Below are 25,407 nucleotides of genomic sequence, written 5' to 3'. Positions count from 1 at the left end.
TTACCTAATGCTTGTTTGGGAGCTAAGAGATCTGGTTAGCTTCTCACCATTGACCATGGTTTAAAATATCAGAATGTATTGATATCGGTTCAGATCGATACGAAACATTGAATGTTTTGGGAATGTATCGGCTGATACCATATCAATTTTTTCATTAACTGAAACATTCAATCGATACAATATTTTAAACCATGCTATTGACCATCTCATTAAAAAAGGCTTTATAATCTCAAACTTCTACTTTTTGTGTAAATCAAGTGGGGAATCAGTGAATCATATCTTGTTGTACTGCCCTTTTCACAATGTACCTCTGGTCTAATTTCTTTTTTAGTTTTTTTTAACTTAAGTTGGTTGTTTCCAAATTTGATCTTGTCTTTTCTTCAAAGTTGGGACCAAGCGGGCACACACCACGATAGTAAATGGTTTTTTTTTTTTAAATCGAAGCTCCTCATATGTCTACAAGCACATTGAATACATGGTTTTAAAATTCGTCTGAGATCGAGAGATATTACTCGAGTTAACTTGGTATCAAAGCTGAATGAGACCAACTCACAATTCATTTTTTTGACCTAGATTTAATACCTCACGTTATATTTTTTGATTTTTTGAATGAAACGTCTCAAACGTATTGGAAAACTCGTTCGAGACGGTTGGATCTCGGGCCTGAACGAGACGGGATACAAAACCGAGTTTTAAAACCATGATAAAATGTGCAATAGCCCATAAACCGCAATCGTTTTCGATAAACTGAATTTAGGATCTTACAATATTTGAATGTGCTCTATGAACAGGTCAACTCAGTCTTCTCTCAGTTCTCATTAGAAAAACACAAGTAGATATCTAACAAGAGAAACTGAAGGTAAATTGAATCGGTTATTTAGTTGAGTCAAAGAGGTAACTAATGGCAAAACTCGCTCAGTCCTTTCTGAGTCAGTTCTGAATCTTCTGAGTCGATTCATCACGAAAGTTCCGGATGACCCAAAAAACCAAATCTCCCATTAAAAAACCCACCATTTCACTTGCAACAGCGAGAGAAAGAGAGAGAGAGAGATTGTTTGAAACTGATTCGTTTTGATTGAAGTTTTAATTAATGGCGGTGGCAGCAAGGAACGCAATTCTGAAGCATCTGAGAGTGAATGTTAAAGCTCCTTCAAACGCTAGAACACCATTTGTGTTCTCTTTCAATCTACTTAAACGCCATTTCTCTGAAGAGATCAGAGGAACCTTCCTCGACAAGAATGAGGTTTCAGATCGAGTAATATCTGTCGTTAAGAACTTTCAGAAAGTCGATCCCTCCAAGGTAATAATTATGCATTCTCCCCACATTAGTGGAAAATTGGGGATTCTATTCTGAACTTGATGATTGATTTAATGTGTTTCGTTTTTTTTTTTTTTAATTTCCATTTTAGTTTTTAGGGTTTTGTTGGATGCACATTGGACTATAGAACCATATTGTTGTTTGTCTGTGAGTTTCAATTTGTTGCAATTTGAGATGATTTGTGCAATTCTTTTCTCCTATAAAACAAGTTTCCGTTCTAATAAGATATTTACCTTAGGTTGTAGCTGGTTTGGGTCTGCCTAACCCCGATAATTTTTCAAAAAAAAAAAAAAAAGATATTATAACTTGAACTTTAATGTTATTTTAATTTAAAAAACAAGTTAAATCCATACAAGTGGAAGATAGTAAATCAAATAGGGTGTATAATTCTGTAGTAAAGTATATTTTGATGTGGATGAAATGTTATAACAATAAAAAATTTATCATTATAAGCAATGAAATAGGGTTTATAGAGACGATGCCTAAAAAGGGAAATTTATAATTCTGTAGTAAAGTATATTTTGATGTGGATGAAATGTTATAACAATAACAAATTTATAATTATAAACAATGAAATAAGGTTTATAGTGATGATGCCTAAAAAGGGAAATTTATAATTCTGTAGTTAAGTATATTTTGATGTGGATGAAATGTTATAACAATAAAAAATTTATAATTATAAACAATGAAATAGGGTTTATAGAGATGATGCCTGAAAAGGGAAATTTATAATTCCGTAGTAAAGTATATTTTGATGTGGATGAAATGTTATAACATTAACAAAGTTATAATTATAAGCACTGATGTATAATGGTACTACAAATGCGGAGGAGGAGAATAACAGGGCATACAATGCATCCTCTTTAAGCTGCCTCCTGTGATGCATAAGCTTTTCCAATGTCTATTTGAATATGGTATAAGCCTTGGAAGGTAATGAGTAGATCGAGTGAGGAATTAGTCAATTATTGTCGTATCCATTGTGAGGTAGCTTACCTTGTGTGGTCTTACTTCTTGGCTTTGTGCAATGTCTCTTGGTGTGCCACTTGAGTGTTATTCAATTGTTGGAAGTCCGCATCTTTCTTGGGGAGGGAGATGATTCTTTGGAACTTCATTCCCCCAGCCATTTGTTCGGGTTTATGGAAGGAAAGAAATGGGCGAATCTTCCCAGGAAAGGAGCATTCTTTCCAGGAGATCATTTTCAGCATTGTGGGCCCTTTTTTTTTTTTTACTGGTGCAAGCAATTTGCTGAGTTTAGGGGCTTCTTGTTTAGATAGGATTTAGTGTGTAAAGGGTGACTCCCATTTAGGGTGTGGGTTGGTTTTTTTTTTTTGGCTGTTTGATTGGTTTTTTTTGCCTTTCGGCTTTTGTGTGTTTGTTTCTTTCTTTAGGACTCCTTACCCTCTTTTCAATAAAGTTTTTTTTTTTTTTTGTTAAAAAAAAAATATTCTCAAAGTGAGACCTGATTTGATGCCTTTGAAAACAATTTGTGTTTGAAACTCTTAAGGTGGCCAAAGCCGTAAGGAATAATCCTAACGAGCTTGTGTTTCATAACTAGATAAATAAAGAATTAGTCTATACTTACTTTCTATTTGTATTCTCTTTTGTAGAGCCTACATGAGATCATGATGGGAATTCCGTACAATGAGTTCTTCATGTTATGGAGGTTATTTTGAAAAAGATCAATTCATTGAGAAATTCCTAACCTCATGAAGTTTAGATTTGAAATTGGAAAATTTGGACTATCAAATTGAAAAGTTAATCCACATCATCTTCTTGGTGTGCAAGACTATTATATGGTTGCTTCATCCAACTTGATATTCATGTGATATTCTAGGAGTAAGAAAAGGGACTCAATATAAAATTGAGATTACACCTAGTGTTAAAGCTTTGTACAACATGCAACTATTTTAACTGAAATTTGGTGTTTCATGCCCATCAATCTTAAGTAATGCCTAATTCTTTTACTTTTTTCTGCTAAAATTACACAACACATTCTTGGTCTTGTCTGAACTTATTTGAAAGTTTTTTTTTTATGAGTAAAAATAATTTATTAACAGGGGCGATCAAGATGACCTAAGACCCTGAGAAGATAATAAAGTGAAAATATTGTTCCTCCGGACCTGATCATTTTTCTACTTATATCAACAAAAGTACAATCACGCATTTACTCTCTCTTTAGTCTCATTTTTTTTTATTGTTTTAGTTATAAAACAAATGCGAATTTATAATTTTTGTATATATATTTTTTGAATAATACATTCATCCCCAAAAAATGGCCTTCCTTTCAAAAAAAAGAGAAGAACAACCACATTATGTGTTTTATGGGAGATGTAAAATTTACTTATTAAATGAAATGCTGGAGATTGATAGCTAGGACCAGCACTGCACCACATAGAAATAACATAAACAATGTGGCCACCATCTAAAATATGAACAGTTAATTCATCCATCATTTGTGTTAAAATATACAAACTAAGGCATTCTTTGGTGTGGATCCGTTACAGTTAGTGCTTTACTTAATTTCCCTATCAATTATTTTTACTAGTTATTGATTCCTCATTACATATCAATATACTCGCTTTGACATTTTTTTCTCAAATACCACAAATCAATTATCTAGGAATTTTAAGAAAGGTTACTTGTATAATAAATAAATTCAGATGGATATTTTTTCCCCTTTTTTCCCAAAACTTTGTTTTCGAATACTTGACTGCACAAGCTCAAAATTGCATTGCAATTTGTCAACGGACTAGGCTATGGGTCTAAGCCCCTTCCTCAAAACTTCTCTGTTAGTTTTTACAATAGATGGCCTCATCAGTTGATTCTTTGCATGAAATAGAATTGGCTTTGTGATATTCTTGATTCTTACCTTAATTGTTACTTCATCACTCTCTCTTATGATTTTTTATTATGACTTGTGTATTTTATCCCCTTGTACTTTAGTATCTTATGAAATTTGATGTCTCCTTTTTTTTTTCTTCTTCTTCTCTATGTATAAGGATCACAATAAATTCTCATTGTTTGGTTGGCATTTTTGTCCCCAATTCTTGTTGAACAACTCAATTAACTAACGTTGGTGGGCAGTGGGACATGGTGTACCAAGTTTAGTTCATTTGGTGACTTGGTGTGTGCCCTGGAGAAAAGTGTTCAACTGGCACACTTCCTAATTGTTTCTTTTGATAGGAAAAATTGATTGTTTTCCCATGTGAGATAGCATTCACTGATAGTAGAACGCACGGTCAGAGTTTGTCCACCATGTGGTGGTATGTGTTTGTGTGCCATATGGCATACTAGGAGGTGTACGAATAGGGAATATACTTTGTAGAAGTTGCTTGACACCCTAGAAGGGCGGGTGTGTCAAAGATTTTCATTGTAGGATTAAAAGGCAATATGGAGACGAATCGATTGACAATAACAACAAGGGAAAATTATGAAAAAAACCAAAAGAAAATAGATATTTTGTAAAAGAAATCCACTTTTTTGAAAATTGTAAATAGGAACCAATTCGGCCGTTTAAGGGCTGGTAAAAAAATGGTCTTTTTAAAAAAAAAAAAAAAAAAAAGAAAAGTTTCGACCATTAAACCGTTGAAACTTTTCTCTCTCTTCCCTCTTTCTCTCTCCTTCAATATTAAAAAAAAAAAAACAAAACTTTTGGCCATTAAATGACTGAAATATTCTCTTTTCCCTCTTTCTCTCTCCTTCAATATATATATAAAAAAAAAAAAACTTTTGGCCATTAAACGGCCAAAACATTCTCTCTTCCCTCTCTCTCTCTTTCAATATTTAAAAAAAAAAAACAAAACTTTCAACCATTAAACAGTTGAAACATTCTCTCTTCCCTCTTTCTCTCTCCTTCAATATTTAAAAAAAAAAACAAAACGTTCGGCCATTAAATGGTCGAAACATTCTCTCTCTTCCCTTTTCACACTTTTCCTTCTTCCACCGACAGAAGATTATCAAATTTTTTCTTCTCTTCTACTTCTTTTTCATCATCTTGTTCATCATCATCACTCACAGTCATTTCAATTAAGGTAAGGTAAAATCATTTATTCGAATTTCTTTCTTTTATATACATCAAGATCTTAAGATCTTGATCTTGATCAGGGCCACATGTAGCTCAGGTTAGCCCTAGTCAAGTCATTTTAGACGGGTTGGACTTAATTTCATAATGAACAAAAACAATATTTTATGTCTAAAAAAAATACAACGTAAAAAACAAAACGACTAGTAAACAAAATTGCATACAGCCTCTAAATCTATCATTGAAAATAATATTTAGAGAGACCCTACTAAATCAAATATCACATTAAATAGATTCAAATAGGAAGAAAAATCAATTAAAAAAATTGTTTCATTAGTTTTACAAATATATGTAGGAAGAGATATGGTCGTTGAAAGACTTTTGTATAAATTGCAGAGAAGTAGAATAAAACTTGGGTAGGTAGGATTCGTTCCACAGGGATAATGAAGATTCAAATGTTCATTCGAATTGAAAACCAAAATAGAGTTGGAAAATAGATTCTTTAAAAACAGATTTGTAAAATTGCAGCTAAGTTATAAATTGAAAACAAAGTAAAAGAGGTTTAGAGAGTTCAAATCAACTATTGCAAGTCATCCATAATGTTGAATAATTTTAATTTTAACTCGATCCACGTAACAAGTCATTGTTCGTGGATCGGAAGATAAATCGATTAGAAATATATTATAACCAAAGAATATTCATGTAAAACCCGAACTTAGATAAGATTACCCGACCTATACCTCAATTCATCACAGAGCATGACTATTCTTGAACTTATCTAAGCAATAATCATCAAAGCTTGAATCAAATGTATAAATCGGATGATCTCATCATAAGAAGCTTCACAATATTACAGTTTAAAGCATAAATGATAGAATTAGAACAACAATATTAAATGAACTTGCTCCGTCATCATTGATCTCTACGGAGGATCTAGCCGATCATTGCAAGGATTAAGTTGCAGCAATAGTAAATAAAAGAAGACATAAGGTAGAGAAGAGGATGCAGAACTATGTTACACTTCAATCTTTCTTTGATGATCTCCCAAAAGAGTTACAATTAAAAATGAAGAAGAACAAAATCACTCTTGATGCTCTTACTACAATCAAGAGTTCTATCAAAAACAAAGAAAATATAGAGAATTACAAGAGGAAAAAGAGATTAAGAGAAGTGCCCTTTCCTTTGAAACAACCCTTTAATTTATAGCCTTCTTAATCGGGCTGTTGGGTCGGGTTGTTGCTAGATTCGTTTCAAAAGGACAATTTAGTTACAACGGCCGAAGTTTCTAGAATGTGCAGCTCGAATCTCGAGGCATAATTGACGTGGCGACTTTTGCTACTCAACTTTGGTTGGTTGCTTTCTTTTTGCTCGCACGTTGTAACAAAAGTTGTGACATATTTTGATGGCTTCTGAATGTGCCTTTTTCACCTGCAATTAGTAAGGAATTTTCATTAGTCTACATTAATTTGAAAATTTAATATAATTCACTATTATTTAAAGGAACTAACACTTATACGATGATAATCTTAGTGTAATTACGGTCCCAAAATCGACTTATTGTGACCTTATCACACCCCCAAACCTAAATTTTACTAGTCCCGAGCAAAAATTAATATTTACATTACTCTTCTTTTGTGAGGTTCCCGACTGCATTTAGTCTATGCAGTAAGCCCCTAAACCCCTAGGTTACCCCTAGTGGACGAGTTTGACTTGTGAGGGTTTGCAGAGAATATACCTACAAAATTCAAAGCAATTTTAAGATATCAACTTCAAAATTATTGTATATAATGCCATCACACCAATTTGTAAAATTCAGTCAAAGGTCCATTTTGAGCAAAAGTTCTTTATGTTCATTACTTTCAAAAATATCTTGAGTGTGCACAAAATTTTCTGATTGTAAAATAATTTTTTGGAACAAGGTTTCCCTTCTTAACTGTTAAGATGGTTGGGTTTGTCTAAATTCTAACTCGAAACTAAGCCTCCTATTTGGGATTGTGAGAGGTGTGGGTATTCACTTTAATACCTCTAAGGGGCTTTATCTATGATATCCAGTGTACTCACGTTTTTACCATTGACGGCTTTCACCCTACTGCACTATTTGGTCTCGTTGGACTTTTTTTTTTTATTCATTGCAATTCTAACCATCTAACCATCTTTGACATTTTTCTCATACTTTTCTGTTTTTCTTTTCAACTTTTTCACTTTTCACCATTTTTTTGGTGTTCTTTTTCTAAAAACAGGTAGCCCTTTCCAAGGTACTCAGTTTAATCCTATGGTTGCTGTCCAAGTTGTGTTATCCACAGTTATGTTTTTCTTTTAACCAACCAACCAAAGGATAAGTAGGTCAAAGTTCAGTATTTTCAAGCTTTCCCTATCATTCTAGACAGCGAAGAAGACAAATCTTATTCCAAAATAACTTTTTCACTACAATCAGAAGTGACGTGAATTTTGTTTTCAAAATACTTTGTTTCGTTGAGGAATAAGAACTTGTAGACACAAACTGGACATGTGCTGGTTTTAAAAATTCATAAGATGACAATACATATAAAATTTTTGATGAAGGTATTTTAAAAATGTACAAATAACAAAAATTAAAAATTAAAAATTAAATGAGCACTCATACCCCCAAACCTAAACACAACATTGTCCTCAATGAATAAAGAGTAGGAGAGAGAAAGAGGGTAGAATACACCTGAAACGGATTTCGTTACGTTGCAAAAGTTGTGGATACAACCAAAATGAGTGTTCCAAACAGGGTGTAAAGCACACCAAACAAAGTTCAAACAAAAGAAACTACTGCAAATGAAAACATGGCCATCACTCCCAAACACACCTACAAATAAGCACACCAAAAATAAACCAGCACACACATCCTACAAACAAACAACCAAACACTCTATTCTGAATCAGAACCGAGTGCAGCTCTATCACAAGCACGTGCATGCCTCTCCTCATGGTAGGCCAACAATTGACGTTGCTGCTCAATGATGGTTTGCTGACATCCTTAATGTCTTGCTGGCCGTCTTGAATTTCCTTGTAGCGCTTGTTTACCTTTTTCAAACCTTTGAAAACTTTAGAAAAATTCGTGCGATGTCCCTTCTGAGGGACTTGTGCGAGCCACGTGTCATCGTCAAAATCCAAACTCGGAGTACGGTTTTCCTCTTCTGCAGGTTTATCGAATTCTTCTCCTGCTTTTTCGTACCCATGTGGACTGTCATGCTCTTGTTCCTGAAGAAATTCTGACCTCCAAAAACCTTAGACACAAGTTTTGAAGGCGCTGCCCCCCAAAAATTCTTTGATATGGATGAGGCGACCCTGTGGTGCCAAATCAGCGGGGACACACCTAGACGATGCTGGAGGATGCAGCAAATTAGGTGAGGAAGGATTAGAGACCATTTTTGGTTGGATAGAGCATCGATGAGAGTTTCCAAAATAAGTCTAGACATGCAAAACGCGCGGTCTCTCGTTTGAATGGCGTGAAGGATGTACACATGTTTGTTGTACAAAAGAGTGGTGTTTTGGGTGCCAAGGACGTTATTGGCGATCCAACGCTAATAGAGATATTGGTTCTCAAAAAGACTTCTTGATTTAAGGGTGCCATCCTCTATACGAATATTATTGGCAAGAAGGCCTAAACAAGTAAAGTAATAATCGAAAGTGAAATGTGGGGTGCACGTACCTGATTCGACTAGAGGGATGCCAAGGATTGCTTCAATGTCGGACCCGTCAATGGTAAATCGGATTTCATTAAAATTGATTTTGATGGAAGGAATCGAAGGCGAGGAAGAGACTAAAGAATGGTAAAAGGTATGAACGGCCTCTTCATTAAATTGTTCATTGCCATCATAAATGACGGAACTCCATCCACGTTCAATGATCTCTTTGTCAAACCATGCTTCTGTAGTAGTGCCGAAGATGTAGGCAAATGCCATTTCTGGAAAGATAGATCGTACTCTAGGTGCCATCAAAACAATGAGGAAGACAAGAGGAGCTTGCTCAAAAAAATTTGAGCTTGATCGAACACAAAAGGGGCGCGGGGCACCAAGACCCTACCGCGGCGCTGTGATGTGGCGGTGGAGTGTAGAAAAGTTTTGGCGGTGCGGTCGTTTGGTGATGATGATTGTAGTGGTGACTTTAGAAAATTTTGGTTATGAATGGTGATGGGGTAAAGAGAAAAAATGGAAAAGATAGGAAGAAAAATGAAAATGGAGGCAAGTTTGGTAAAGAAGAAGAGAAAGAGATGGAGAGAGAAAAATGTGTTAGGGTTTAAAGAGGGTCCAAAGTTTTCTAGGAAAATAAATTTTCCTTCATGGAAAATCCTTGGAAAATAAATTTTCCAGGAAAATTTTAGTAAGAAAATAATTTTTCTAGGAAACTGTCTTGCAAGTGATAAGGTCTTAAATCTTTCAGGAAAATCAATTTTCCTTCATGGAAAATCCTTGGAAAATAAATTTTCCAGGAAAATTTATTGCAAGAAAGTTTAAACTTTTTACACTTTTTAAACCCTTCAAAAGTGGGAAGCATGGAGTGAAAGAAAATGAGTGAATGCGGAAAGAATTAAAAGAAGATTTGAGAGAATAAATCTTACGTAGTCACACAGAATATGTACAAAAATCAAGAGTTGCCTTTCGAAGTAGCGCTAAGTTTAATGTTTTCAGCCAGACATGAAACTGGAGCTAATCCTGGTACATAGGATTACTCATAAATGAGTCTTTCTCTTGAGAATTTGGGAAATGCTGGAATGATTTCAGTCTTTGGCCATTTACTTGGAAAATTTTTCCATTGGCTGGATTGAGGACTTCAATGTTTCCATGAGGGTGAATATTGTGGACCACAAATGGTCCTGTTTAGCAAGACTTCAATTTCCTTGGGAACAGATGAAGGCGAGAGTTGTAAAGTAGCATTCTTTACCCTACTTGGAATGACTTTCTCTGGATTGCTTATCATGCTAGACTTTCGTTCGATCTTTGTACAGCTTTGTACTATCGTACGTATCGTTGCGTAATTCTTCCAACTCAGTGAGTTGAAATTTCTTAAGCTCTCTTGCTTTAGCTAGATCAAAATTCAAATGCTTGATTGCCCAATAAGCTCGATGCTCGAGTTCGACTGGAAGATGACAGGCTTTACCGAAGATTAACCGATAAAGGGACATTCCTATAAGAGTTTTGAAAGCCGTTCTTTAGGCTCACAAGGCATCAGATAATCGTAAAGACCAATCTTTTTGGGTAGGATTGACAGTTATTTCAAGAATGGTTTTGATTTTACAATTAGAAATTTCGACCTACCCAATGGTTTGTAGGTGATACGGGATGGCTATCTTATAAGTGGAGTACTTACACATGAAAGTTTCAAAAACTCGATTATAGAAATGTTTTCCTCCATCATTGATGATGGCTTGAGGAGTTCCGAATCAGACAAACACAGTATAAAATAACAAGTAGGATTTCAAATGAAGATTCAACCCCACTCGAAAAGATTCAACCACCTAATTGGGACCTCCCATTTGAGGTCATGTGTGATGCATCCGATTACGCGATAGGTGGTGTTTTGGGGCAGCGAGTTGAAAAACTACCTCATGTCATTCAGTATGCCAGGAAAACGTTAAATGATGCCTAGCTCAATTATTCCACCACCGAGAAGGAACTACTAGCAGTAGTTTATGCCTTAGAAAAATTTTGCTCCTACCTTATCGGATCCAAAGTAGTCATCTTCACTGACCACGCATCATTGAAATACCTTTTTGCCAAGAAGGATGCGAAAGCAAGGTTGATATGATAGATCCTTCTCCTTCAAGAATTTGATTTCGAAATTCGAGACAAAAAGGGATGCGAGAACGTAGTTGCAGACCACCTATCTGGGCTAGTAGTTGAAACTCTTTCTAACTATCTCCCAATTTTTAAAAATTTCCTGACGAGCAAATTATGGTGATTTCTAGTTCTGACATACCTTGGTATACTGACATTGTCAACTATTTGGTGACAGGTCAAACTTCCACTTCTTGGAATAAACAAAATCGCCTCTACTTCCTTGCCCAAGCCAAATGGTTCTTTTGGGATGATCCGTATTTATTTAAATACTGTTTAGACCAGATAATTCGTCGGTGTGTTTCGGAGAGAGCAAAATAGTATTCCCGAGTTCTGCTACAATCATGCCTGTGGTGGTCATTTTGGAGGAAAGAAAACATCGGCAAAAGTTTTACAATGTGGTTTCTATTGACCCATAATCTTTCGTGATGCTCATCTCTTTGCTAAATCTTGTGATAGATGTCAACGTCTAGGAAAAATTAGCCAAAGAAATGAAATGCCCCAACAACCAATTCTGAACATCAAAATCTTCGATGTCTGGGGCATTGACTTCATGGGTCCTTTTCCTATTTCACACGGATTCCAATACATCCTAGTCACAGTCGACTACGTGTCGGAATGGGTTAGAAGCCACAGCTTGTCGAACCAATGATCATAAGGTGGTTGTTCAATTTCTTAAAAATATTGTGTTTGTCCGATTCGGAACTCCTCGAGCCATCATCAGTGATGGAGGAAAACATTTTTGCAACTGAGTTTTTGAAAGTTTGATGCGCAAATACTCCATCACTCATAAGATAGCCACCCCATATCACTCACAAACCAGTGGGCAGGTCGAAATTTCTAATCGTGAAATCAAAACCATTCTTGAAAAAATTGTCAATCCTACCTGAAAAGATTGGTCTTTACGATTATCTGATGCCTTGTGGGCCTAAAGAACGACTTTCAAAACTCTTATAAGAATGTCCCCTTATCGGTTAATCTTCGGTAAAGCCTGTCATCTTCCAGTCGAACTCGAGTATCGAGTTTATTGGGCAATCAAGCGTTTGAATTTTGATCTAGCTAAAACAGGAGAGCTTAGGAAATTTCAACTCACTAAGTTGGTAGAATTACGGAACGATGCATACGACAATACTAAGCTATGCAAAGATTGAACGAAAGTCTGGCATGATAAGCACATTCAGAGAAAGTCATTTCAAGTAAGGCAGAGGGTGCTACTTTACAACTCTCGCTTTCATCTGTTCCCAGGGAAATTGAAGTCCTGCTGAACAGGACCCTTTGTGGTCCACAATATTCACCTTCGTGGAAACATTAAGGTCCTCAATCCAGTCAATGGAAAAATTTTCCAAGTAAATGGTCAAAGACTGAAATCATTCCAGCATTTCCCAAATTCTCAAAAGAAAGACTCATTTCTGAATAATCCTGTGTATCAGGATTAGCTCCAGCTCCATGTCTGGCTGAAGACATTAAACTTAGCGCTACTTCGGGAGGCAACCCTTGATTTTTGTACATATTTTGTGTGACTACATAAGATTTATTCTCTCAAATCTTCTTTCAATTATTTCTGCATTTACTCATTTTCTTTCACTTCATGCTTCCCACTTTTGAAGGGTTTAAAAAGTGTAAAAAGTTTAAACTTTCTTGCAATAAATTTTCTTGGAAAATTTATTTTCTTTGATTTTCCATTAAGGAAAATTGATTTTCCATGAAGGAAAATTGATTTTCCTGAAAGATTTAAGACCTTATCACTTGCAAGACAGTTTCCTAGAAAAATTATCTTCTTTCTAAAATTTTCCTGGAAAATTTGTTTTCCTAGGATTTTCCAAGAAGGAAAGTTTATTTTCCTAGAAAACTTTGGACCCTCTTTAAACCCTAACACATTTTCCTCTTTCCATCTCTTTTTCTTCTTCTCTACCAAACTTGGCTCCATTTTCATTTTTTACCCCATCACTATTCATAACCAATTTTTTCTAAGGTCACCACTCAATCACCATCACCAAACGACCACGCCGCCCAAAATTTTCTGCACTCCGCCGCCACATCACAGCGTCACGGTAGGGTCTTGGTGCGCCGCATCTCTTTTGTGTCCGATCAAGCTCAAATTTTTTTGAGCAAGCTCCTCTTGTCTTCCTCATTGTTTTGAAGGCACATAAAGTACGATCTATCTTTCCAGAAACGGCATTTGCCTACATCTTCGGCGCTACTACTAAAGCATGGTTTGACAAAGAGATAATTGAACGTGGATGGAGTTCCCTCCTTTATGATGGCAATGAACAATTTAATGAGGAGGCCGTTCATACCTTTTACTATTCCTTAGTCTCTTCCTCGCATTCGATTCCTTCCATCAAATCAATTTTAATGGAATTCGATTTATCGTTGACGGGTCCGACATTGAAGCAATCCTTGGAATCCCTCTAATCGAATCGGGTATGTGCACCCCACATTTCACTTTCGATTATTATTTTACTTGTTTAGGCCTTCTTGCCAACAATATTCGTATAGAGGATGGCGCTCTTAAATCGAGTAGCTTTTTTGAGAACCAATATCTCTGTTGGCTTTGGATCGCCAATAACGTCCTTGGCACCCAAAACACCACTCTTTTGTACAACAAACATGTGTACATCCTTCACGCCATTCAGATGAGAGACCGCATGTTTTGCATGTCTAGACTTATTTTGGAAACTCTCATCGATGCTCTGTCCAACCAAAACCGGTCTCTAATCCTTCATCACCTGATTTGCCGCATCCTCTAACATTGTCTAGGCGTGTCCCTTGTTGATTTGGCACCACAGGGTCGCCTCATCCGTATCAAAGAATTTTTGGGGGGCCGCACTTTCAAAACTTGTGTCCAAGGTTTTTGGAGGTCAGAATTTCTTTAGGAATAATTTTAATTTTAATTCGATCCACGTAACAAGTCATTGTTCATGGATCGGAAGATAAATCAATTAGAAATAGATTGTAACCAAAGAATATTCATGTAAAACCCAAACTTAGATAAGATTACCCGACTTATACCTCAATTCGTCACAGAGCATGACTATTCTTGAATTTATCTAAGCAATAATCATCAAAGCTTGAATCAAATGTATAAATCGGATGATCTCATCATAAGAAGCTTCACAATATTACAGTTTAAAGCATAAATGATAGAATTAGAACATCAATATTAAATGAACTTGCTCCAACATCATTGATCTCTTTTAGGAGGATCTAGCCGATCATCGCAAGGATTACGTTGCAGCAATAGTAAATAAAAGAAGACATAAGGTAGAGAAGATGATGTAGAACTATGTTGTACTTCAATCTTTCTTTGATGATCTCCCAAAAGAGTTACAATTAAAAATGAAGAAGAAAATTGACAAAATCACTTTTGATCCTCTCACTACAATCAAGAGTTCTCTCAAAAACAAAGAAAATCTAAAGAATTACAAGAGGAAAAAGAGATTAAGAGAAGGGTCCTTTCCTTTGAAACAACCTTTTAATTTATAGCCTTCTTAATCGGGCTGTTTGGTCGGGTTGTTGCTTGATTCGTTACGTAAGGACAATTCAGTTACAACGGCCGAAGTTTCTTTAAAAACAGATTTGTAAAATTGCAGCTAAGTTATAAATTGAAATTGAAGCAAGAAATTAGAGATTGAAAACAATGTAAAAGGGGTTTAGAGAGTTCAAATCAACCATTGCAAGTTATCCATAATGCTGAATAATTCTAATTTTAACTCAATCCACATAACAAGTCATTGTTCGTGGAGCGGAAGATAACTCGATTAGAAATAGATTGTAACCAAAGAATATTCATGTAAAACCTGAACTTAGAGAAGATTACTTGACTTATACCTCAATACATTATAGAGCAAGACTATTCTTGAGATCGGGATCGTATTTGACCTCATACATGCCCGGTTTCTCGGTTCTGAAATCTCTTCTATCGAAATCTCCTACGTTTGTGCTCCAATTTCAAGCATTGTCAGCTAGTTTGACTAGGTATTCGTATGGCTGCTTTGGAGTCCGATTCATGAACTTCCCTTGATGCATAGACTCGAGAAGGATACGTTGGGTTGTTCGGAGACCATGAAAAGAAGTTGACTAATTGGGCTTTATCTATCCCATGATGCGGACATTTGACAAGAAGGTCGTTAAACCTTTCCCAAGTCTGGGAGAACTCTTCATTAGGTCTTCCCTTGAAGTTCCTAATGGTGTTTTTGAATTGTTCCGTCTTCGCCATTGGAAAAAATTTGGCTATAAATTTTCTCGACAACTCATCCCATGTAGTGATAGAGTTAGAGGCCAAGGAATTTAACCATGCCCCAGCATGATCTTCGAGAGAGAGAGGGAATAACCTAAGCTTGACATTTCTTTCGTCGAGGTAACTATTTTTGAATGTCTGGCATAAGGTCAATAATTTATTGAGATGATTGTACGGTTGTTCACTCTCAAAGTCGTGGAATTTTGGCAGCATATTGATGGTGGTTGCCCTTATTTCAAACTGTGCCACATTTGTGACGGGTAAAGCTATACAAGAAGGAGGATTGACTGTAATAGGGGCGAACAACTCATTGAGAGTCCACTGATCCTCTTGAAGATGATGTGGTGGAATTGGATGTGGATCCATTTCTAGGACTTGCGGGGCAATTATGGTGTTGATTTCTCTTCTAACCCTAAGTAGTGGATGAGATCTTGTGATTTCCGGATCAAATACTTCAATTGGATTTTTCTGAGATCTCTTACCTAACATACACTATAGAATTGGACACAGAAGAGGGAGGAATTCACACGTGATTACTGGGTTCCTAAGAATAGACAGCTCTTAACTGGTTCAAAGGATTAATCTAAGCCTCCAACCCAAATCTCTGAAATCGGAAACAGCCAGTTTAATCCCCAGGTGAGAGGTGGCGCACGATGCTGAGAAAGGGCATTCTTAAGTCACCTTTCGTCTAGAATAGACATAGTCTATCCTCCGAATACACGTGGTACTGTGGGGTAGGATTGCGCTTAACCACTGTTTTCGATCAAGAAGTGCAGTTGGTACAACTTGGATTAGTTTTGCTTAATGAGCTCGATGGGACCTAGAGTCAAGTCTAACCAATTTTAATTAATTTTGTGGCTATGAATTCAATTTCCTAAAAGGACAAGATATTGGTGATGAAATCCGATTCTTATCTTATTGTGTCATCCTCGTAAGGGTGCCCTTATTACTATGTGTAAATCGGTGTGTACAGATTAGTCATTCAAAGTCAATATAGAAACTCACTAACAAGAGGTGCGTGAGTGGTGCGAAAATTACCTCCCGTTCTAGACGGGGGATGGACAATCTAAGTCGACTCGGGCCACCGACACCAATTTTGGTGTACGAACCCGAGGGGCCGAGACAGTTTCGTCCCACTGTCATCTGTCCCTAAATCTATTACAATCTGAGCCCTCTTGGATAAAATTAAAGATTATTACAAATCCAAGTCCTAATACAAATTGTTTTCTACTAACAATAAAATGAAAAACAAGTTGGAGAGTTGCTGTCTTCTTGGTAAGGGAACTGATTTGGTGGATAAAAATTTCACTTGTCACCTTTTGTCGACTTCCGTCAAGTTCTTCACCTGAAAATAAAAAAATTATCCAAGTCAGAATGCTAAGAAAAGAAAACAAATATTCCCATTACAATGTCCATGATGTCAGAAACTTGTTTGACAAAAATCAGCAGCAAATGTTGCCTCATCATCGCGGAGTACTAGGAGGTTACTACTGAGCGGTGAATTTTTGACAAAAATCGATCTTCCAATTGGGACTAGTTTCGAATATTCAAAGGATTGTAATGAAAATATTTTGAAATTTGTTTCTATTCGTTTCTCGGTTCTGTTTCGAATCTATTTCATACTCTTTCCGAATTGAAAATGAATCAAACCGTTGTCCCCGGCAGCGATGCCAATTTGATCGTTGAAAGACTTTTGTATAAATTGCAGAGAAGTAGAATAAAACTTGGGTAAGTAGGATTCGTTCCACAGGAACAATGAATATTCAAATGTTCATTCGAATTGAAAATCAAAACAGAGTTGGAAAACAGATTTGTAAAATTGCAGCTAAGTTATAAATTGAAATTGAAGCAAGAAATTAGACATTGAAAACAAAGTAAAAGGGGTTTAGAGAGTTCAAATCAACTATTGTAAGTCATCCATAATGCTGAATAATTCTAATTTTAACTCGATCCACGTAACAAGTCATTATTCGTGGATTGGAAGGTAAATCGATTAGAAATAGATTGTAACCAAAGAATATTCATGTAAAACCCAAACTTATATAAGATTACCAGACTTATACCTCAATTCATCACAGAGCATGACTATTCTTGAACTTATCTAAGCAATAATCATCAAAGCTTGAATCAAATGTATAAATCGGATGATCTCATCATAAGAAGCTTCACAATATTACAGTTTAAAGCATAAGAATTAGAACAACAATATTAAATGAACTTGCTCCGGCATCTTTGATCTCTCTAAGGAGGATCTAGCCGATCATTGTAAGGATTAAGTTGCAGCAATAGTAAATAAAAGAAGACATAAGGTAGAGAAGAGGATGTAGAACTATGTTGCACTTCAATCTTTTTTTGATGATCTCCCAAAAGAGTTACAATTAAAAATGAAGAAGAAAATTGACAAAATCACTCTTGATGCTCTCACTACAATTAAGAGTTCTCTTAAAAACAAAGAAAATATAGAGAATTACAAGAGGAAAAAAGAGATTAAGAGAATGGCCCTTTCCTTTGAAACAAGACTTTAATTTATAGCCTTCTTAATCGGGCTGTTGGGTCGGGTTGTTGCTTGATTCGTTTCGAAAGGACAATTCAGTTACAATGGCTGAAGTTTCTAGAATGTGCAGCTCGAATCTCGAGGCATTAATTCCTCGAGATTACCGTTGAGCATTAGGGTGATGTTGCAGCACGGTGACGTGACAACTTTTGCTGTTCAACTTTGGTTGATTGCTTTCTTTTTGCTTGCACGTTGTAACAATAGTTGTTACATATTTTGAAGGCTTCTGAATGTGCCCTTTTCACTTGCAATTAGTAAGGAATTTTCATTAGTCTACATTAATTTGAAAATTTAATATAATTCACTATTATTTAAAGGAACTAACACTTATACGATGATAATCTTAGTGTAATTACGGTCCCAAAATCGACTTATTGGGACCTTATCAAGATAGTTAATTATTATAGAACTTCGGGGTGCGGGTTGAGTTGGGTTGCATATTGTTTTAGAGAGATTCTATTGTCACACTAACTTTTGCTAATGCCACCCCAATTCATATGTAAATTATAAAAGAATTAGCTACTTTTGTTGTGGTAACAGAAGTTATCTTTGTTTATATCCAAACAATTAAACACTGTGACCCACAACATATATACATGGTCACGATCATGATTGTCTTACTATGCGGATCACGATCACAATCATGATCACGTTGATCAAGATCAAGATCTCACGATCACGATCTTGATCATGACCATGATCAACATCAATATCTTAAGATTAAGATCTTGAGATCAAGATTAAGATCTTAAGATCAAGATTTTAAGATCTTGATGTATATAAAAGAAAAAAATTCGAATAAATGATTTTACCTTACCTTAATTAAAATGACTGTGAGTGATGATGATGAACAAGATGAAGAAGAAGAAGAAGTAGAAGAAGAAGAAAAGAAGAAAAAATTTGATAATTTTCTGTTGGTGGAAGAGGGAAAAGTGTGAAAAGGGAAGAGAGAGAATGCTTCGCCCGTTTAATGGCCGAAAGTTTTTTTTTTCAAAATTCAAGGAGAGAGAAAGAGGGAAGAGAGAGAATGTTTCGGCCGTTTAATGGTCGAAAGTTTTGTTGTTTTTAAAATATTGAAGGAGAGAGAAAGAGGGAAGAGAGAATATTTCGGCCGTTTAATGGCCGAAAGTTTTGTTTTTTTTAAATACTGAAGGAGAGAGAAAAGTTTTGGCCGTTTAATGGCCTAAATTTTTTTTTTTTTTTTAAATGAAAAAAAAACCATTATTTTAACCGGTTCTTAAACGGCCAAATTAGTTTCCTATACAATTTTCAAAAATTGGGTTTCTTTTATGAAATATCTTTTTCTTTTGTTTTTTTTTTTTCATAATTTCCCCTAACAACAAAAAAGGGGGGTTAAAGGACACGTATCGACTTGGCCACTATAAAGAGAGTCCCTCTTCCCTACAAGACAGAGTAACAAAAGAGGATCCAAAAAACTCTCCACTATGTCCTTGTACTACCTTGACTCATAAGAAATCCCTTATCCATAGTCCATATCATGTATCTGTCTACTCTAAGACAACTAAGACAAACTAATGTCTTTGTGGTAGCAAACTAATGTCTCCTACTAGATTTGAATTCCAATTTCATTTGACTTTGCGATAGCAAGCACAATTTAAAGTTGGAAGAACATTTAGTTACCTTTAAGAGCGAAATAAATAGAAGTCAAATAGACAATTTCTTATTTAGGAGAAATGAACGACCACTATGCAAAGACTATAAGGTCATCCCAGAAGAGAGTTTAGCTTGAAAATGTAGGTTAGTGGTTTTAGATATTTACATTAAAGGATGGAAGAGAAACAATGAGAATAAAGGATGCCAAATTATAAGATGGTGGAACTTAAAGGAGAAAACACATTGGATATTGCAAATAAATTGATAAAGGAAGAAGTGCGGAACTTTGCAGATACCACTATGAAGTGTAGCGAAGTATCTAAAGGCTCTTGGACATCAACATTCCACCACGACCAAGTTTCTTTATTTGTGTGATTTTTCTATAAACTCCCAAGGAACTCTTTCATTACAACATTTGGGAATGAAAAAGATCCGTTACAACTAACTAATGGCAAAAAATTAGAACTAGAGAAAACTTTGAAAAATAAAAAATTCGAAAAAGGAAGTAATTAAAGTGGTAAATGAAGCTAAGCATAGTGTAGGGCATTTGATGATCTATACAAAACGTTGGATACTAAAAAAAATGTGTGAAAGATGTCTACAAGTTGGTGTGATTTAAGGGAAGGAAAAACTAGATATTTAGACAATGTTCAGTGCATTAAAGTCAAGGATGAAAGAATGTTTGTAAGAGAAGAAGAAATAAGGGAAAGGTGGACAGATTATTTTCGGAAATTATTAAATGAGGACCACCAAAGAGACTTGGGATTAGGAAGAGATACAAATAAGATTCAAGAGCACACATGCTTTTGCAAAATTAAAGTTTCAAAAGTGAAAACAATCTTTGCGAAGATGAAAATAGGTATGGCCTTTAAGATTGGATAGTATTCCAGTAAAAGTATGGAAATGCATGGAAAGTTTTGGATTGTCCCGACTTAGCTGTTTAATGTTATTTCGAAGTTTAAAGAGATGCATAAATGTGAAAAAAGTATCGTAATACGTATATATAAGAATAAATGAGATATTCAAAGTTGTACCAATTATCAAGATATTAAATTTATGAGAGACAATATGCAACTATGAAAGGAGTTGTTGAACAATAGTTAAGACAAAAATTGAATATATTTGACTCATTTTTTTTTGTGGTAAATCTAACTATCTAGGTAAATTTTCTATTGAGTACTGAGAAAAAATGAAGAATCTTCATATAATTTTTATTGACATAGAGGAAGCACAAAACAATGTTCCTAGAATACTAATTTGATGGATATTGGGAAAGAAAGAAGCCTTGAATGGATGCATTGACATAATTAGGAACATATATATGGGGATTATGACAACTGACAAGCATGATGGAAAATTTAAAAGAGACAAAGGAGTTCCTAGCTACAATTGATCTACATTAGGGATCAACTTTATATCAATATTTATTTGTTCTAGTTATAGAAGAATTAATTAGTCATACCGAATAAAATCCCAAAATTTCATATTAAAAAAATGTATTTTTCATATTTAATATAACATCGAACAAAATTCCATACTAAACATAACATAAAGCTTACATTCCAAATCTTAAATGAATAAATTCGGGATTAAATCGCCTATTGAAAGAATCATGACTTAATCATGAATGTTCTATAAAATCAGCGACTTTTATTAGAATGATTGGAAACCACATAAAATATTAACAAGCAGCATGATGGTTGGGCTCCATTGGGTTTTTAATAATAATAAAAAACTAACCGAACCTCAAATGATAGAATAAGAACCAGCATTAGGTTTATTGGTTCCAAACCTGTAACAAGCAACAATATGGTATATGGTTCGTATAGAGTTTCTATAAACAAAAACAAATTCTAGTGAACTCTTAACACACTGAATAACATGCAACATTAGTGTGAGGGTTCCAATTACGAGGGATTAGATGAAAATTTTAAGTGACAATTGTGGGAAGAGATGGATGCGGAGGCTGGAGAGATGGAGACATCAACACAGAGTGTAAGATGCGTTACTAGAAGTTGAGCTCTTACATATGAAAAGAATATAGATTCCTTACCACTTTCCGAGTATTCCCCCCCGACCCCACCCTCTTTTTTTTTTTTTGGCTAAGCAAGCAAATAGGGATTATATTAGAGATCAACAAGAAATACAGGTGTGAAGGGTATACCCCATGATTACATTACATAGATCGAAACTAAACCATCAAGGCCTCTTACAAAAGCCTTGTAACTTCTGAAGGCAAGCAAAGGCAAGCAAGAAACCTAATCAGATACAAAAGATTTATGAGAGAAAGCCAAAATTTTGCCAAAGCATCCGCAGCCAAATTCTTCTCTCTGTAATCATGTTCAATGATCTTCCACATTCACTAACTTATCCATACAAAACTTAACCCACGCAGCTTCTATCCCAGGATATACACCCTTCTTTATAGCACAAACCACTAACTTAAGAATTCGTCTCAATTATAATTTGAAGGCCATGCAAATCTGCTACTTGCAATCCAGCAGTTAAGACTTTAATTTCAGCCGATGCATTGGTTTTCTTAGATGCGGACATTGCTAAAGTCAGATTCCTTGGAGGTTTGCTTTAAAGCCGTGACTGGGTTACCTGTTAATCTTCAAAAAAGTAAGGTGTTCCCGGCAGGTATTGTGTTGAATGTGGAGACTTTAGCAGCTTCTATGGGTTGTTAAGCAGACTCACTTCCCTCATCTTATTTGGGTCTACCCTTAGGAGCACCCTGCAAGAGTAAAAGTTTATGGGAGCCAGTAGTTGAGAAGATCTCAAGAAGATTGTGTTCTTGGCAAGCCAAATACCTCTCCAAGGGAGGTAAGCTAACTTTAATTAAGGGTGAGCTTTTTGGCAATCCGGTTTATTACTTCTCCCTCTTCTTGATTTCGAGGAGTGTGGAGGTGAGATTGGATAAATTGTTCGGAAATTTCTTGTGGCATGACAAGGAAGGAAGGAGTAAGATTCATTTAGTGAGTTGGAGGTATATTTGCACGGTGAAGAGTCTAGGCGGCCTTGGGTTTAGGAATTTGGGATCGTTGAATGAAACTTTATTGGGGAAGTGGCTTTGGAGGTTTGGAGTGGAGCGGGAAGCTCTTTGGCACAAGGTATTAGTGGCCAAGTTTGGGGAGGAATATTTTGGTTGGGTAAGTGGGGAGGCAATGTTGAGTTTAGTCTCACATTAGACACAAATTGCCTTGCCTCTCTCCTTATAAGTTTCTGGCCCTCTCCACTCATTGCCAATTGGTTTTGAGTTGGACCCCTAAATTTATCATGGTATCGGGGGTGTGTTGAGTTTAGTCCCACATTGGACACAAATTGCCTTGTCTCTTTCCTTATAAGCTTCTAGGCCTCTCCAATCAATGCCAACTGGTTTTGAGTTGGACCCCTAAATTTATCATGGTATCGGGGGCGTGTTGAGTTTAGTCCCACATTGGACACTCCTTGCCTTGTCTCTCTCCTTATAAGCTCTAGGGCTGCTCCACTCCTCATTGCCACCCCGGACTTTATCAAAGGGACCCTAAAGGTACTTCCTCAATTTAAAAAGAGGGTGGTGTTTAAGGTTGGAAGGGGGGACAAAGTTAGATTTTGGGAGGGTACTTTGTGCGGCGTGGGTCTTGTAAAAGAAAATTCTCCTTTGGCTTTTGCAATCTCAAGAAAGAAAAATCTCCTTGTTGCTAGTTTTCGGGTCTCCAACTCTGGAGACGCAGGTTGGGACTTGGGTTTTCGAAGAGCCTTGGATGATTGGGAGATATCGTAGGTTATGGAGTTATTGGTTTGCCTTGATAGCGCGTCAGGAAGTTTGAATGGTGAGGACTCGAGAATTTGGATTGTGGTCGGAATTACTGTTGTTTGTGCCGGGAAGATGAGGAGTCAGTGAACCATTTGCTACTTTATTGTAAATTGGCTAGTGAAGTGTGGGTAACTTTTCTTTGACAGTTTGGAGCGGACTGGTGCTTGCCAGGCACAATTGAAGGGGTTTTTGAAGAATGGATCCATTTGGGGATGAGTTTCCGCCACTCAAAAAGGTTGATTTGGAGTTTAACCCCTTTTGCGATTACTTGGGGCTTATGGACGGAAAGAAATGATCAAACATTTGAAGGAAAGGTTCAATCTAACCAAGAGATCTTTTTATCGATTCTTGGTCTCCACTTCTTTTGGTGCAAGGTTTTCAACAAGTTCAAAGGGATTTTTTTAAGGATTTTCTTGTCCGGTAGGAAAGTGTTAGCACTATTTCATATTAGTAGTCTCTTTATTGTGCATTTGCTTGTTTTTCTTAGTTCTTTTCTGGATTGGTCACCTCGATGTTCCACTTCTTTGTTGTATTGTTCTTTCCTTTTATTAATATAAAAAAACTCTCTACCTCCCCCTCCCCTCCCACACACACACACACACACACACACACACACAAAAATAATAATAAAATAAATAAATAATAATAATAATAATAATAAAATAAAAAAAATGAAATGAAGCTTCTATTGCCACACCAACTTCTGTTAACCCCACAACAAAAGTTGGTGTGTCAATATAATCTCTCAAAAGAAAAATAATCACCCAGGTTACCTAAGCCACACCATCCATGTTCAACCCTTGGGCAGTCTTGACCAAGCAAAGTGACTTAAGATTCTTGATCTCATTTGAAATGGAGCTACACCCAAATTCACTACTATGAGCTCCGAAAACCGTAGTAGTTTCTCTCTCCTATTTACATTTACATTCCCGACCATCTTTTCCTTCATGTAGTTTTATGTGGGTTATACTTCTGCATTTGTTGAAGAAGTCATTAGTGTGACTTTTTACATAAGGATGTCTTGAACGGCCTCATTGTGATTATCAGAGAATGCATTACACTAGACATTGTATCAAAAGACCGATTGTTTTAAGTCTGTATTAGTATATGCTCTAGGCAGTGCTTCTAATTTTGAATTATTGTGATTTTGAGTAGACCCTGTGAAATAACTTTAATGCCTTGTTTCCCATTCAATATGTTTGAATGTGTCAAGAAATTTGTACTCGAAGCTTTTGTTGATACGGTTTCCTTTCAGGTTACGCCAAATGCTCATTTCCAGACTGACCTTGGACTCGACAGTTTGGACACCGTAGAGGTCGTGATGGCTCTTGAAGAAGAGTTTGGGTTTGAAATCCCTGACAACGAAGCGGACAAGATCAACTCCGTCAATGTTGCAGTTGACTTCATCTCCTCGCACCCTCAGGCAAAATAAAGCAAATGAAGCATTATTTGGTCTTTATTTCCTCGTTGAACTCTCCTTGGGCTTCTATGTTCCTGAAAGGATATAGAGTTAAACAGGAACATAAAATTTTGTTGTCTTTTCAGTATTTAATTCCTGAAATCGTGGTTTTAATAGGAAATGTTTTGGTACTTAGTGTTTTTTCTACATAATTTTCCAGTTAAAGAAACTCTTGTATTATTTGTTTGCTGAAAGCTGGTAGGGAACTTAAGTGGCTTTCATTTGAACGAATAAAACAATAAAAAACTGTTTTTACTGTCATTTGCACAAACTAATGTGTGTATTCTGATACCCAATGTAGTTGGTGGCAATTAGTTACTCTTTCTGGATGGATTTTTGTAACTGTCAACGGGTTGAGAATATTATTGGTCTATAGTGGATGGCAGTTTAAACTCCTAAATGGGTTGGGTGAGGCTAAACCCCTTGTTAGCAATCTCCTGTTTAATGCTTGAAAAATTCACGAATTTTTCAATGAAAGTATTAATCTCCGGATTATTGAACTATTCTGAATAATTCATGATTTTTAAGTTTGGATAGAATAAAATGTGTTTTTTATGAATTTTTATAAAACTTGGTGGAAAAAATGCTACTATAACTTGTT

At 35.8% G+C, this 25,407-nt stretch overlaps 1 protein-coding gene across 1 annotated transcript; it reads left to right on the top strand.

Annotated features, from left to right (window-relative positions):
- The first annotated feature begins 1,014 nt into the window (after positions 1-1,014).
- On the top strand, positions 1,015-24,941 carry LOC147384016 (acyl carrier protein 2, mitochondrial-like). The gene is made up of 2 exons (XM_086425383.1): positions 1,015-1,300; positions 24,603-24,941. Exons 1-2 carry the CDS (start codon positions 1,091-1,093, stop codon positions 24,777-24,779), a joined length of 387 nt encoding a protein of 128 aa, XP_086281509.1. The 5' UTR covers positions 1,015-1,090; the 3' UTR covers positions 24,780-24,941.
- The last annotated feature ends 466 nt before the right edge of the window (positions 24,942-25,407 follow it).

This window comes from Akebia trifoliata, chromosome 15, assembly GCF_017979445.1.
Source record: "Akebia trifoliata isolate Shusen 1 chromosome 15, ASM1797944v1, whole genome shotgun sequence".
Classification (NCBI taxonomy): Eukaryota; Viridiplantae; Streptophyta; class Magnoliopsida; order Ranunculales; family Lardizabalaceae; genus Akebia; species Akebia trifoliata.
This window is presented reverse-complemented; position numbering and strand designations above follow the sequence as displayed.

Bases quoted from the DNA above. Each gene is read 5' to 3' on its own strand.
- LOC147384016 (XM_086425383.1), top strand. From the start codon at position 1,091: ATGGCGGTGGCAGCAAGGAACGCAATTCTGAAGCATCTGAGAGTGAAT. The intron at 1,301-24,602 runs GTAATAATTATG...GTTTCCTTTCAG, and splicing joins AGAAAGTCGATCCCTCCAAG to GTTACGCCAAATGCTCATTT.